General features: G+C 42.3%; 1 protein-coding gene across 10 annotated transcripts in view; it reads left to right on the plus strand.

Moving 5' to 3' along the window:
- Positions 1 to 15,809, plus strand: part of TNRC6C (trinucleotide repeat containing adaptor 6C) — a 590,484-nt gene that overhangs the window by 390,945 nt on the left and 183,730 nt on the right. For 8 of the 10 annotated variants that reach the window (XM_075071765.1, XM_075071766.1, XM_075071767.1 and 5 more), the window contains 2 exons: positions 896 to 995; positions 9,895 to 9,916. In XM_075071765.1, coding sequence (XP_074927866.1) covers positions 896 to 995; positions 9,895 to 9,916 — 122 coding nt within the window. Of the gene's footprint in view, positions 1 to 895; positions 996 to 9,894; positions 9,917 to 10,910; positions 11,123 to 11,176; positions 11,250 to 15,809 lie in introns of those variants that run through there. The other 2 variants (XM_032792795.2, XM_075071771.1) reach the window with 2 other exon arrangements.

Genomic DNA, 15,809 nt, shown 5'->3' on the forward strand with positions numbered 1-15,809 from the left:
GTGAGGTCGGGGCAGGCAGGGAGCCTGCCTTAGTCCTGTTGTGCCACCACCTGAGGTAAGCGCTGCCCGGTGGAAGCCTGCACCCCAATGCCCAGCCCTGAGACCCCTTATGGAGCCAGCACCCTGTATCCCCCTGCACCCCAACCCTCTGCCCCACCCTGAGCCCCCTCACAGAGCCAGAACCCTGTATCCCTTCCTGCATCCCAACCCAGAGCCCTGTTCTGCACCCAGACTCCTTCCCAGAGCCTGCATCCCTCAACCCCCTGACCCAGGCTCAGCCTCCCGGAGCTCCCTCCCACACTTCAAACCCCTTGTCCCCAGCCCAGAGCCCGCACCCCCTCCTGCATCCCAATCCCCTGCCCCAGCACAGTAAAAATGAGTGAGGGTGAGCAACAGAGGCAGGGGGGGATGGAGTGAGCGTGGTGGGGCCTAATTTTGAATGGCTGTGGTGGGATGGTATTAAAAAGTACTATTTTTGAGCTTTCCTATGTCTACACCCTAGATAATTTTTTTAATTATTATTACAAGGCAATTGTCTGGCTTACTCACAAATTTTTGCAGTTGTTTTAAAGTTGTTTGTTTTAGAATTGAATATAAATCAAATTATTAGGGAGGAAAGGTTTGGTCAGAATCTTAAAAAATTCCAGTTTTGTAAGTTACTGGCTTTTGGTGGGAGTTTGCAAGTAGACATTCTCTTTATTTGGCATTGGAATTTTGGTTTGGAATTTTTCTTGACAATTCTATTGGAATACTACTTGTTGGAATTTTAGAGACTACTGTTTTCGGATAATACTTATTTCCAAGAGGTGTACTTTGTAGCGTTAATATTATGTATATTGTTTGTCTTGATAGATGTGACCTCATTCATAAGCTTTCCCAACACTTGTTTTAATAGGGAGAAAGAACAAGAAATTCAAGAAGAGGAACATTTGATGGAAGAAAAGAAAAAGAAAAAGCAGGAAGAAAAGAAAAAGAAGGAAGGTGCTCAGAAAAAGGTTCGTCTACATTTTTGCATTTTAGAGATGCAGTTACTTAAACACTTGTATGGAGTTGGTCCTGTGGCCTTTACTCATAAGAATTCCAGCTGGTTTGAATGAGAAGTCACATTGACTGTGTAAGAGTTGCAAGATCAGTTCTCATGTTTTTCATGTCCTGGTACCTCTCCTCCCCCCCACACCTCCAGCCATTTTGCTACTTTTTTCCCCTCATGTGTACAAAGTTGCTAAATATATGGATTTCATTCAATATCCATTTAAGCGGTTGGCTGAAAATTATGGCCATATATATGTTATCAGTTAATTAAATCTAACTCGTGTAGCATCCTGCAAATAGCACCAATGGTTTTTATGTCTTGAGAAGTTTAGAAAATAATGTGTTTGATTTTTATTAGCCCATTTTAGGCCTCCCATACCCTTTCATTAAGAAACACACGTTCAGGAGGAGCCCTGATGGGAGGAAATACTTGGGCAACATGACAGTGTCTTGGTGTAGATGAGCAGACTCACCCCTGCAGCGCCTCCTGCTGGTGACTTCTGGGAATTAGCTCATTCCAGCTCTGGAGCACCCTCTGCAGGCCGGTGATCCACCTGTCCTCAGTCCCCCGTCCCCCGTGTCCCTCCCAGGACCCAGTGCCCCTTCATTTGGGGTGCTACCCCCCCTTGGTAGTAATCCCTTTCTCTCAGGGTCTTCGCTTCCCCAGGGAACCCCCACCCACTGTCCCCACCTTGTCTCAGTATAAGGCTCCTGCCACTCATCATCTAGCCCCACAGCCTGGGGCAGACTGCAGTATCAGCCTACTCATCACTGGCAAGGAGGGTTTGGACCTGCTGCCTTGGCCTACCCCCGGGCTGCCTTCTGCAACTGCTAGTACCCCTTGGCCTTCTGCTAGCCTGCAGCCTGGGGCTTTCCAGGCTAGAGCTTCCCAGCTCCTCAGCCTGTCCCCAGCCCTGCTTCACTCAGGTACTCTGATCAGGTCCCTGCAGCCAACCGCATCTCCCTCTACTCCTGGCTTCCCTGGCCTTTTTATAAGGCCCTGTTGCTCAGTTTGGGGCATGGCCCCAGCTGCAGCCACTTCCCCCAATCAGCCAGTGTTTTACCTTGCCCTCTGCAGAGCTTTTCCAATCTGTTCCAAGCTGGAGTGGGTGGTCACCCTGCTACACTTGGATAATGAGGCAAGATATTAGGAAAACTTATTAAAACTTTGCTAGAATGACCATATATAAATTGCATTTAAAATGTGAATAATTGATAAACTTTAAAAAAATTAAATTGAAATGCATAGCTCCAAATTGCAGTAGTACATGACATAAGCACTTATTCAAACATATTTAATCTGTTTTAGTACAAACTCAATAACAGAATAACAAATATTGCATTTTTACAGGAACTTTCCATGTAGTTTAAATGAAAGAAGGGGAAATATTAACTATTTGATGCATAGATGAACAATATATTTCAGTGCTTGGGTAACGGCTACTGCAGTGGCATTCAAAAATAAAATCCTTGTTAAAACCTCACGTATATAGTCATTTACCTTTGTGTGAGTAGTGCCTATTCAGAAGTCATGCCACTAATACTTATACCAGAAATCATCCCATCATGTGTATTATAATTCATTATTAATTTGGTATTTACAATCAGTAGAATTTGTTTATTTATTAATTACATAAAAACTACTATATTAAACAATATTTAGGTTGCAGAAGCAAGGTCTTGAAAGCTAGTAAATGCTTAGGTCACGCATGCAACCTTAATTCTGCTTTGTTGTGCCTATGCATTGTGATGGACTTTAATTACATGATCACAAAATGTTTTTCCTGAAGGAACTCTGCCTCTTTCAGTGCACAGGCTGAATGATGCTCAAGGAATGAAGTAACTGGTAAATATTTGTATCCATCTAACTCAGTTAGCATCGCTTGCCTTAATTTTAGCGTACAGCATCCAAAGTTTGCAGTGAGTGTGGAACTGTTCATTTCCTCATGGTCTCTTTTATGGGACTCATCATGATATCTAAACTTTACAAATATGAATGAATTTTTCTCTACTTCAGGATAAGTTTTATCCCCATTTTACTGATGAGGAAGCTAAGACCTGGTCTACACTAGTCCTATTATTTCGGAATTAGCCGAGTTAATTCGGGAAAAAAAAATTCTGTCCACATCACCAAACCGTGTTTTTTCGATTTAAAGGGCTCATTAATCTGATTTCTGTACTCTACCTCGGCAAGTGGAGTTGCACTTAAATCGAGATTGCAGTCCCCAGTTAAAGGTATTGTGGATGCAGTTTGATGTTATTGGCCTCCGGGAACTATCCCAGAATGCTCCCTTGTGACTGCTCTGGACAACATTCTCAACTTTGATGCACTAGCCAGGTGGGCAGGAAAAGCCCTGGGAACTTTTGAATTTCATGTCCTGTTTGGTCACCATCAGCATAGGTGACCATCCACACAAACCACCATTATAGGCAACCATGCAAAGTCCACCATCACAGGAGATCACGCAATCCCAGATTGGCAGACGAGCTCCAGCATGGTTCGAATGGGAGATACTGAATCTCATCGCATGTTGGGGAGACAAGTCTGTTATGGCAGAACTACATTCCAAAAAAAGGAACACAAATACGTACGCTAAAGTTTCCAGGGTCATGACGGAAAGGGGCTACTCCAGGGACACAGGGCAGTGTTATACAAAAATCAAGGAGCTAAGGCAAGCATACCAAAAAGCCAGGGAGGCGAATGGGCGCTCTGGGTCACAGCCCCATACATTCTGCTTCTGCCATGAGCTGCATGCAATTATGGGAGGGTGACATCACCACTACCCCACCACTGTCTGTGGACACCTACTCTACCACTACCCCACCACTGTCTGTGGACACAAGTGGGGAGTTGCACAGAGCGAGGAGGAAGAGTCATTGGAGGACAAAGAGGAGGATGAGGAGGACAGTGCACAGGCAGCAAGTGGGGAATCCCTTCGCCCCCATCCAGGAACTATTCTTAACGCTGGAGCCTCCCCCGACTCCCAAGGTGGGCTCCCGGACCATGACCCTGGTGAGTGAGAGCCGGATCAAAGCCACGCAAGGAGTGTAGGGGGGGAACCCAGCCGTGGTGGGCTGTTCGTGTTTAGTTTAAAGGGCTCATCCCTGCTCAGAGCCTCATGAGAGCCACTCGGGGTGGGGGATGTTATCACGCAGGCCCTCCTTTTATATGGCAAACCCACCAGGCATTGCTTGCCATGGGAAAGGGGGCCCAGCAGTTTGAAAGCATTGAAATGACTGTAGAAGAAGCAGAACCCCGCGTGTCCCTAGGCTGCCTGCAAGCTGAATTCTGTTGCCCTGCCGTGTGTGATGGCTTACTCACACCAGAATGTCCCCTTTTTTCTCTGAAATGTATCTTTTAAAATACTATCCTCCCTTTTTCTCCTCCCACAGGTGCAAATGTTTCAACACGGCCCTTATCTACTCCATCCCAGAGGCTGGTCCAGATTAGAAGGTGGAAAAAACGAACTCGGGATGACATGTTCGCCAAGTTCATGCAGTCCTCTCGCAGTGATAGGGCCCAGCTGAATGCGTGGAGGCAAACAATTGCGGCGTCCCATCAAGCATTACAGGAACTCGAAGAGAGGAGACGTGTGCGATTAGAGCAGGCAGGACGCTATGGTCAAGCTCATGGGGGAGCAAACTGACATGCTCTGCTGTATGGTGGATCTAACGCGGGAAAGGCAGTGAGACCACAGACTGCCACTGCAGCCCATGTATAATCGCCCTCACTCCTCCACAAGTTCCATAGCCTCCTCATCCAGACGTCCAAGAACACGAGGGCGGAGGCTTCGGGGACCCAACCTCAGAGGATCACCCAAGCAGCAGAAAGCTGGCATATGCAAACTTTCTGGACTAGTCCTTCCCTCCTCCTCCACCTCCCTAACTCAATTACCGCCCCGCCCCCCAGGTCCACCTTTGGATTTCTCTCAATGTGCAACAAATAATAAAGAACAGTTTTTAAACAATTTTGACTTTATTTCCTTTCATATATATATAGGGAGCAGGTAACTTCAAGAGAAACAAACACAACTGTCACACTGTACCCTGGCTAGTCACGAAACTGACTTTCAGAGCTTCTCTGATGTGCAGTGCGCCCTGCGGCGCTTTTCTAATCACCCTGTTGTCTGACTGTGCGAAATTGGCCACCAGGTGAGTTGCCTGAATCTCCCAGCCCGCCATAAATGTCTCCCCCTTACTCTCACAGATATTGAGGAGCACACAACAAGCAGCAATTACAGTTGGAATATTGGTTGTGTTGAGATCTAACCAAGTCAGTAAACTGCGCCAGCGCGCTTTCAAACGTCCAAAAGTACATTCTACCACCATTCTGCACTTGCTAGCCTGTAGTTGAACTGCTCCTTACTACTGTCCAGGGTTCCTGTGTACAGCTTCATGAGCCATGGCATTAAGGGGGAGGCTGGGTCCCCGAGGATAACTATAGGCATTTTAACATTCCCAACAGTAATTTTCTGGTCTGGGAAGTAAGTCCCTTCCTGGAGCTGTTCAAACAGACCAGAGTTCCTGAAGATGCGAGCGTCATGCACCTTTCCCGGCCATCCCATGTTGATGTCTGTGAAACATCCCTTGTGATCCACCAGTGCTTGCAGCATCATGGAAAAGTACCCCTTGCGGTTTATGTACTGGCCACCCTGGTGTGCCGGGGCCAAGATGGGAATATGCACTCCGTTTATCGCCCCGCTGCAGTTAGGGAACCCCAGCGCATTAAAGCCATCCACAATGGTCTGCACGTTTCCCAAAGTCAATACCCTTGATAGCACCTAGTCAATGATTGCGTTGGCTACTTGCAGCACAGCAGCCCCTACAGTAGATTTGCCCACTTCAAACTGATTCCCGACTGCCCCGGTAGCTGTTGAGTGTTGCAAGCTTCCATAGTGCTCTATGGCCACTTGCTTCTCAACTGTGAGGGCTGCTCTCATTTTGGTGTCTTTGCGCTTCAGGGCAGGGGACAGCAAGTCACAAAGTTCCATGAAAGTGTCCCTACGCATACGAAAGTTTCGCAGCCATTGGGAATCATCCCAGACCTGCAACACTATGTGGTCCCACCAGTCTGTGCTTGTTTCCCGGGCCCAGAATTGGCATTCCATGACATGAACCAGGCCCAATGCCACCATGATCTCCCAATGGCCACATGCCGTGCTTCTAGGAACATCTGTGTCCATGTGCTCATCGGTATAGTAATCGCACTGTCATCGCTTCCTCGCCCGGTTTTGCAGGTACTGCACATACTGCTAGATAATGCGTGAGGTATTTACCATGGTCAAAAATGCGGCGGAGATCTGAGCGGGCTCCATGATTGCTGCGCTGTGGCGCCTGCATGAGTAATCCTGGGAAAAGGGCATGAAACGTAGGAGGCCTGTTTAGTTCAAGATGGCCGATAAAAGGCGGTAAATGGTTGTCTTCTGGAGTCGGGAAGCTCACTAGAGCTGCACGGGCGGGAGAGCAGAGTTTCCGGCAGAAGCTGTGCGGCTTAGGTCACGATGGCAGAAAAACGGCGGGGAATTGTTGCCTTCTATAGCTTCTACGGGAGCCCAGGACAGATAACATGGAAAAATTAGCTAGCGGTGCAAGAGCAGGAGAGCAAAGATTGCAGCGAAAGCTGTGCTGCTAGGTTCACGGTAGCTGGAAAAAAGTGGGAAATGGTTAGATGAAAGAGTAGATAGAAAGATGAGAGGACTTGTGAGGTGGATTCATAGAACCAGGATACAGGTGGTGCACCGTCTGCTGGCAGTATGCAATAGCTTTCATGGAGGGAAGAGCGAGTGATGGCATACACCCAGAAACGCCCGCAAGAATGTTTTTGCTCCATCATTCCGTGGGAGCTTAACCCACAATTCCAATGGACGGTGGGAACTGTGGGATAGCTTCCCACACTGCACCGCTCTGACAGTCGATGCTAGCGTCGGTACTGTGGACGCACTCTGCCGAATTCACAGGCTTTAGTGGGGGGACACAACACTGAATGTATAAAATCGCTTCCGAAAATTCAAATTGAATAAGTTTGAATTAATTTCGTATTCTAGATGTACCCTAAGACACAGACCTGCATGAGGCCATGCAGTTGAATCAATGATCTAGGAGTCAGAGGGTCCTGAGTTCTAAGCCTGGACTCATTCCTTCTGACCACACTACTGTATTGCAAGAGGTACTAAGCATCCACAGTTCTAATGACTTCATTTGCAATTGTGTCTGCTCAGTATTGCTGCATTTCCAGCCCCAAGGTGAGTATCAAGTTGGGCACCTAGAAAATGAGGAATTGCACAATGATGAAATTTTGGTTAGTGACTTACTCAGCCTTATATATGACTGTGGCATAGGCAGGGACTGAGCTGATTTTTCTTCTGTGTGCAATCACCTCCCTTAATTAGAAGACCATTCTTTCTCTCCCCGCAATTCCCTTCCAACTTCTAGGGCAAATGAGGCAGGAATCCTACAAACAGTCTTTCTTATTATGCAACACTGAATCTTTTGGTGACCACAGTCCATCCTGTGTACTGAAAGAAACAAGACTCTTGTGGAAAAAATGTTGTTTAATTAAAAACTGTATCTCAATGCATATGCAAAAGGGAGGAGATTTAAGGTTGCCTGGGCAACCTACATCCTGTCATTTCCTAAATTGAGCGTTTGACTTTGCAACCTAAATAAGATTGTTTTAACAGGTTGTTTAATAAAATTTCCAAGCATTTTAAAAATAAAAATAAAAATTATATGCTAGTATAACATCCCCAGCATGCATCACTGGCAGTGTTTGAACCCTGAATCCTCAGCACAGCTTCAGGTACAGGTTTATTTCCTTCAGCTAGTAGCAGGAAATTGCTGTTGAGTTATCCTGGGGGAAGGAATGAGTCACCGAGTTCACAGGTGTTTGGGGGAGCTCAGCCTGTTTCTCTCCCCTTCTCCCAGATATGGGGAGTTCCTTCCGCATATAAAGCAGGGGGAAAGAGCCTGGAGCTGCAGGTGCAGGTGTCCTGCAAAGGAGACCATCTTGTGTGTCTGTCTCTCTCAGCTGCTGGCTGCTCCCACGATTCTGAGTGAAGTGAAGCTGCTGCTTTTTGGCTTTGGTAGGAGCCTAGATTTAAATTAGAATGTTCATATACATTTACTATTTCGGAATGCTGCTCACATTTTTCCTGAGGAATGCAAGCAGTGGAAGGAAAATGGAGATTTTGAAAAGTTTTTATATCTGACAAACCTGAATTAAATGCCTTTTCTTTGTCCCATTATATTCATCTGGCCTTGTGGCTTTCTCTTTGCTAAACGTTGAACATCTGCTGGAAACAACAGGAGTGTTGCAATCTTTTCTGAAAAGTTATATGAATCTTTTCTAATGGGAAGTGTTAATCAGCCTAAATATAGGGATTTCTAATAGCTCCCTTTATAATACAGTATTATTACATATCCATGATGGGTAGTATAGCATAGTTTTTTGGCATGTATTCTAGATAGACTCATACTATAATAAATAACAAAAATATGGGATATGTTGATAATCCCAGAGCAGTGTCAATAAATCCTCATTACCCCATACATCATTAATGGTATTGTTGTGTATTTTTACATAGGAAAAACAATGGTACATTTTTTTAATTCTCCACTTGCAAAGCCAGAATACTTAGTTCTCAAGAGTCCAACTTCAGACATCTAGAAGAAAGAGAAATGTATATTAGAAACCTCTAAAATAGCTTCCTGTAGATCATATTGCATTTTTAAGCTCCAAGATTTCATAATATCTTATGGAAGCATGTGAAGCATCTTATTGGAAAGAGGGATACCTAGCTCCCTATTGTATGTATCTCTCATTCTTGGACTTTGGATCATTAAATTGGGCTGTAAATAGTCAGTCTTCCAGGGGTGAGTACAGCCAGTCATTGGCTTCAAGGGAGGAAAGAAGCTTTTTTCAGCACTTCTATTTTATTTTTAGAAGTAGCAGGTTGAATGGTGTCCTGAGGTTTGGAATGTTGAAAGTAGTCCTGATTAGATGGATTAGTGAGCAGAATACAGATAAAAAGGCAGTCAAGGGTGTGCAAGGTAAATTGCACAGATCTCTTGATTCTTAGTTTATTAATTGGCTAGCATACTACATATTAATTGGATTTATAATTGCTATAAATACAGATGTGCATACAAACATTCCTGCACACTGTGCTGCCCACTATAATAGTCCAGTTAACATTATTATGTAGAAACTTTTCAGAGTGGGGCAAAGCTGCCTTGAAAAAAGCTACTTTCTTGTGCTGTGTACTTCATCTCTGAAAATGGGACTTCCAGACTTTCGATTCGCTTCAGCCCAAACAAATATTTAGATAAGTCAACTTCACACATTACCTATGTCTTCAATGAAAAAAACAAAATCCAGACTTTCATATTTCTCAAATCCTATATTGCAGCGGAGCCCTTGCATTTGGTTTTGAATTATTTTCATGCTACAACGATGTAAAGATTTTTCCCTTCTGAGTTTTATAGATATTGCCATTAATAATTATATGGATATTTTGGGGAGTTATCTGTAGTCTCTTATTTACTAAATTTGAAGTAAATATCAACTGGGATACAGCTTTGATGTTAACCTTTATAACAAAGTTAGTGATGCTAACTTCAGGTCACTAAGAGCATACCTAAATAGGGTTAAATTTAAAGTAGAAAGAAAGTTGTGTCACAGTACTGTAGTCCTAGTAAGATATTACCAGGTTTCTCCTGAAGCAGGAACTCAGTGTTCAATGAATTTTCCTCCAAGAGAGCGTAAATTTTAAAGGGTCACGGGTACAGTCCTATATTCTTGATATAACTGCAATAAAAAGTGTCTAATACTGACCAGTATTTCTGACTTTTTTTTTCTTTCAGGCTGCTGAACAAAAAACCAAAGGTAAACTAATACTTATTCTCTTTTTGTGAAATATTTGATGTTTGAATTTGTTTATAATGCATTTCTGATTTTACCATAAAATATGCCCAGTGAGGGGAGGGATAGCTCAGTGGTTTGAGTATTGGCCTGCTAAACCCAGGGTTGTGTTTTCAATCCTTGAGGGGGCCACTGAGGGATCTGGAGCAAAATCAGTACTTGGTTGTGCTAGTGAAGGCAGGGGGCTGGACTTGATGACCTTTTGGGGTCCCTTCTAGTTCTGTGAGATAGGTGAGGGGTTTTTTAGGACATTTTCTAGTGTATTTTCCACAGACTTGTGGGGGTTGTCTTCAGTATAATACTTCCTGTGGGTGTATTTGCTATTTTTTTAAACTATAAAAGGCATCTAGCCTATAGTTTAGATGTATGACTTGATCACTAGCAACTACAAAATCACAACATATGTTGCTCTGTTTAGTAGTAGTATAACTTAGGTATATCTCCAATTATTATTATTGTCTCCTAGAACTTAGGGAGCCTAATGTGGAGGCAAATGTGACTTTTTTCCTTCAAATTTTTAGTGGTCATCTAATGAAAATGGAGTGGGATAATTTTAAACTGTTTATCATGCATTAAGACTTTCTGAAGCTGTCTCTTGGTTGATTTAACTAGAAAAATCATTTGTCTCCTTAATTACTTTGAATAGATTTAAAATTTAATATTTTCCCTTTAAAGATATAATTTTTGCATCATTCATCAGTTTTGGATCTTGTGCTTGGTGCAAGAGCTCTCAAGATTTAAGACTATTGGGCAGAGACAATGAGACTTGTGTAATGAGCTACCTTCCTGCAAATGCTTAACAGCCAGGACTCCTACCTCTGCTCGCCTTGGAACCGTCCAGTTAGAGCATTCTTGAGCATAATCAGTGAAGAAACTTCACATGGGAGTGCACTACTTCATTTTGGCTGTTCAACCCACATGCAGCCTTCCTTGCTTTCTGCTCAGGTCCTGTTCTTACGTGATTTGGGAGGCCTTGTGGCTGTTGTGTTACCACTGGTTCAGAAGCAGTAATATGGCAACTTTTTCTGGAGTTGTTGGAGAAATATATGGTGTGCTGTACCACCCTTAGCCCTACCCACTGGGGCAGGCACCAGGCCACTGATCCCAGCTGCTGCTTTCATCACTGTGGTTCCTGGTAGAGTCCTGTGGTAGACTGAGAATCCTTGCTCAGTAAGTATCTTTAGAGATGGAGAAATTAATTGCATTGTATTTGTTTCCTTCAAGATACCTTTCTGGACTCCCACTGTTTGTGTCAAAAGCCTTGTAGCACAAGCCTCAGGAGTGAAAATCCTGCAAGGTGTCTTCAGAAAAGCAAAATAATAAGGAAAGTGACTTCCAATATAATAGGTGTTCACAAAGCTCTACAGCAGGCCAGAATTCTGTCCCAATGAAGTTAGAGAATAGTCACGAGTGGATACAGTACCTCCATAAACAAATACTGTGAAGGGAATATAATGAGGTTCTGTCATTGTAAGTAGAATACATAGTGGACCAAGTTTGTTTTCCAAGAGTAAAGCACTTGAGTCAGGATGGATTGATTTAAATCAATGCAATTTGATTAAATCACCAATTTTATTGCTGATTTGAATCAGTAAGCAAGAATTGTTTAATTGTTTTTTTGGATTTATACTTTTCAGTTATTTTCTGAACAAAGGTTGATTCTTATTAGTTAATAAAACATGTTGATTTGCAACTAAACATATCCTTACCCTAAATCCGGGGCTTCTTTTTGCTAATCAGGGTATACTATGTCTATATACATTTATTTAAGACCTTATATAGCGTATCTTGCATGTATTCAGATTCTTAATTTTGACATTTTTAATATTAGAAAATGATGAATGATACATTTCTTAAATTGATTAATTTGTTTCTTGTGATGCAAGTCTGTTTAGATGGTAATTCAAACAAATGCACAAATAGCATTTTAATTTTATTAAATAAAGCTACTTTAAAAGTCTGGATTCTCATGATTTTTTTCCCCACAAAACATGTTTTGTACATAATGCTAGCTGATATATTAAAAGCAGTATTGTCTGTAATTAATGCAATTACTGATTGTTTTTAGTCACCGTGTCCTTCAAGATTTTAGAACTAATCTGTGTCACCCTTTCATATCTAGTTTTGAGTCATAAATTGAAGGCAGAAAACAAACCGTCATGCTTTTTGAGCTCCCAATCGATTTCTTATCTTTTACTGAACTAGTCATTGAACTGAACTAACTAAATAAACTGAAATAAAGAAAATATTATCTCTGCACATGCAGAAGAGGCTGATGCTGTCAAAAGCTGGTTTAGCACATCAACTAATTTTGGTTCCAGGTGTTTAGCCAGTGACTTCCACCAGTTCAGTGGTTTGACTTCCTTTAAAATTTGACAGCAAACGTACTGCTTAATCTTGTTTTATTTTTTTTGTATTAAATTAAAATGATTTTAATAGATTATAATTTTTTGGCTTTTAAAATAGATTGTTAGTTTAAAAGTTTAAAATTAAATAGGTTGCTTTTTAAAAAATAGACCTGCATTTAATTTAAATAAAACTTCATATTTTTGATATTTGTAATTATTGATTTTCCCCTGCTAGATCTATGATTTTTGGACATTCTGATAGTGTGGGGCATCAAGAATGCAGGCGCTAGTATGGGTGGGTAAATGAGAAAGGAGGTATTGGAAGACAGGTTTTGGTGGACCAGGAAGTGTGGCATAATCTGTAGGAGATGATGAAGGTTGAGATGTAGGCAGTTACAGATTTGCATTTGCCTTGAACGTGAAGAGATGCTTGTATTTTATCCAATGTGGTAATCTGGATAGGGGAGACATAGTTGTGGAATAAAGTGGGTCTTCAAAACAATGTTCTGGATGGAAATAGAAGGGGTGCGTACCCCAGAAATGCAGGACAAATTAGAAGAAAAATTCAGTGTAAAATATTATTTTATCTTGGTTCTTACGGTAGCATTCTACCCTATATTCTTTCTTGCCCTTTTAATTCATTCATCAAACAGTTTTGTATTAATGTTTAAAAGCCACTGTCTGAGACGTCATATATTGAGAAAAAAGAAAATATTAACACAGTTGAACCTTGAATTAGCTTTGTAAACACACAAAACTGAATGTCAGTATCAAAAAGGATTGTAGCTGATAACTATTTCTGTTCTCCCCACACTACTTCCTCCTAGATGTGTTGCACCTTCTTCTTCAGTGGCAGTTAAAAACACCAGTGCTTAACACTACCTGCATCTTTTGACATCTTCAGGGACTTTTTCCATCTTGCTAAGACTCGTTTTACTTACAAACATCGTATTAGCAGCAGCTGTTTAATTTTCTCTGACTTAAATGACAGGAGTAAACCAAGAAAGAATAAGACGTTCAAATTGCTGTTGTGATTATATAGGCAAAGTTGTTCTATACTATTTCATCCTGTTCAATTGCTTGTTCTAATGGGAACAGAAGAGTGCTTTGAATATTTAGGCACCTTCTTGCCCTACCAAAGTAGCAGTTGATCAGATGCAGTTCACCCCGGAAAGGCGAAGGAAGTTTCTCCCACCGAAACTGGGCAGAGGAGAATAAATCTGTAATATTGCGTCAAGAAACACCACAGAACTGACCAAGGCGGCAAGTGATTTGCTTTTCTAGTTTGTTAATTTGTCATTAACAAATCAAGAACTCAAGAAAATGTCTTAGAAGACATCCATATGATGCAGAAAGTGTCCTTCACAGAACAGTCCAGAACATGGTTTGACTCTTGAAAGTTATTAGTGTAGTTGTCTAGATGACACACCGCAATTAAAAAGTTAATGCTTTCAAAAGCTTTACCTGCTTAGACCCTCCTTAGATAAGAGACGTGGCAGACAGTAAGGTGTTACTACTGTCTGAGACACTTTAGAGACTCCCTTTAGGCATTACTCTGCAGAGGGCAAACTACCTGCTGTCAAACTGAAGATGTATCTAGTGTGGTCTGATAGGGTCTGGTACTAGTCAATATTTTCACTAATGACTTGGATAATGGAATGGAGAGTGTGCTTATAAAATATGTGAATGATATGAAGCTGGGAGTGCTGGCTGGCATTTTGGAGGACAATTTTGGGATTCAAAATGACCGTGACAATTTGGAGAACTGGTCTGAAATCAAAGATGAAATTCAGTGATGGCAAAGTACTACACTTAGGAAGGAAAAATCAAATGCACAGAAATGAGGGGCGGGGAAGCACAGGCCAGGCAGTAGTACTGCTGAAAAAGATCTGAGGAGTTATAGCGAATCACAACTTGAATATGATCAACAATGTTATGCAGTTGCAAAAAGGGCTAATATTCTGGGGCATATTAATAGGAGTGTCATATGTAAGACACGAAATGTAATTGTCGTGAGGCCTCAGCTAGAGTACTGTGTCCAGTTTTGGGCACCACATTTTAAGAAAGACGTGGTCAAATTGGAGTCCAGAGGAGAGTAACAAAAATAAGAAGCTTAGAAAATATGACTGTGAGGAAAGATTAAAACATGGCCTGTTTCTTTTGGAGAAAAGAAGATTGAAGAGAGACCTGATAAGTCTTCAAATATGTTAGAGGACTGTGATCAATTATTTCTCCATGTCCACTGAATGTAGGACAAGTAGTGGGATTAATCTGCAGCAAGGGAGGTTTAGGCTAGATATTAGGAAATTCTTTCTAACTATAAGAATAGTTAGTACTGGAATAGGTTACCAAGGGATGTAGTGTCTCGGCTCCGTGGAGCTAAGATCAATGCGTAGTGTCTGTCCTCTCGATTTAAGAACAGGTTAGACAAACATCTGTCAGGGATGGTCTAGATCAGTGGTCCCCAACCTTTCTGTGTGGTGGGCGTTGGATGACTAGCTGCCAAGGAGCGTGGCCACTGGACAACCAGCCACCAAAATGCTGCCGAGAAGCGGCAACGTCAAGAAGCATTGCCACCAAAATGCTGCCGAGAAGTAGCATCAACGAGAGGTGTTGCCACCAAAATGCTGCTGAAAATCAGCGTCATTTTGGCAGCGACGCTTCTTGATGTTGTCCCTTCTCAACAGCATTTTGGCAGCTGCTTGTATGGCAGCCAGTAGGTGGCGCACATAGATGGCCTGGTGGGCGCCATGGTGCCCGTGGGTACCGCTTTGGGGACTCCGGTCTAGATACACGTGGTCCTGCCTCAGAATAGGGAGCCAGACTAGATGACTTCTCAAGGTTCCTTCCATCCCTGCATTTCTATGATTCTTTAATTTTTAAAAAAATTCTGTAGTATTTGTGGCTCTTGAGAAATGCTTGCATTCAGTATTTTAATCTCTCCCTTAATTGAAGACAGGTCACTTCGGGGAGGTCACTACAGAAACAGGCTTCTCTGCTGAGGATACCATACCATACTTGTTTTCAAGTGATTTTTTAGCACTAGAGAATGTTAACTTGAGCATCCTGTATGACTTCAGCTGCCATGGCAGCCTCTTCTGTGAACTGTCTTTGTGATTAAGTCAAGTCCCAAACCAAGTGCTAGTTTTAGGAAAGCCCTGATGTGCATCCGTGCAACAGTAGTACTAGAATGTCACAATAGGTATAGGACCTGTAGGCCATTAACTATTATACAAATTAATATTATGCAGTTTAGCACCATTTTTATGGAACAGTGCCTTGCATGGTATCCAGTGGTTTCTAAAATCACTGACATCCTGACAGTCTTGCAAAACAATCAGTTATATTTTCTTTCAACTTCAAACATTTTTGGTGAATAAACATCAAAAAACACGGTTACTCACCTTTGTAACTGTTGTTCTTTGAGATGTGTTGCTCATATCCATTCCAGTAGGTGTACGCGCCGCGCGTGCACGTTCGTCAGAGAACTTTTACCCTAGCAACTCCAG

This window comes from Chelonoidis abingdonii, chromosome 13 (genome assembly GCF_003597395.2).
Source record: "Chelonoidis abingdonii isolate Lonesome George chromosome 13, CheloAbing_2.0, whole genome shotgun sequence".
NCBI lineage: Eukaryota > Metazoa > Chordata > Testudines > Testudinidae > Chelonoidis > Chelonoidis abingdonii.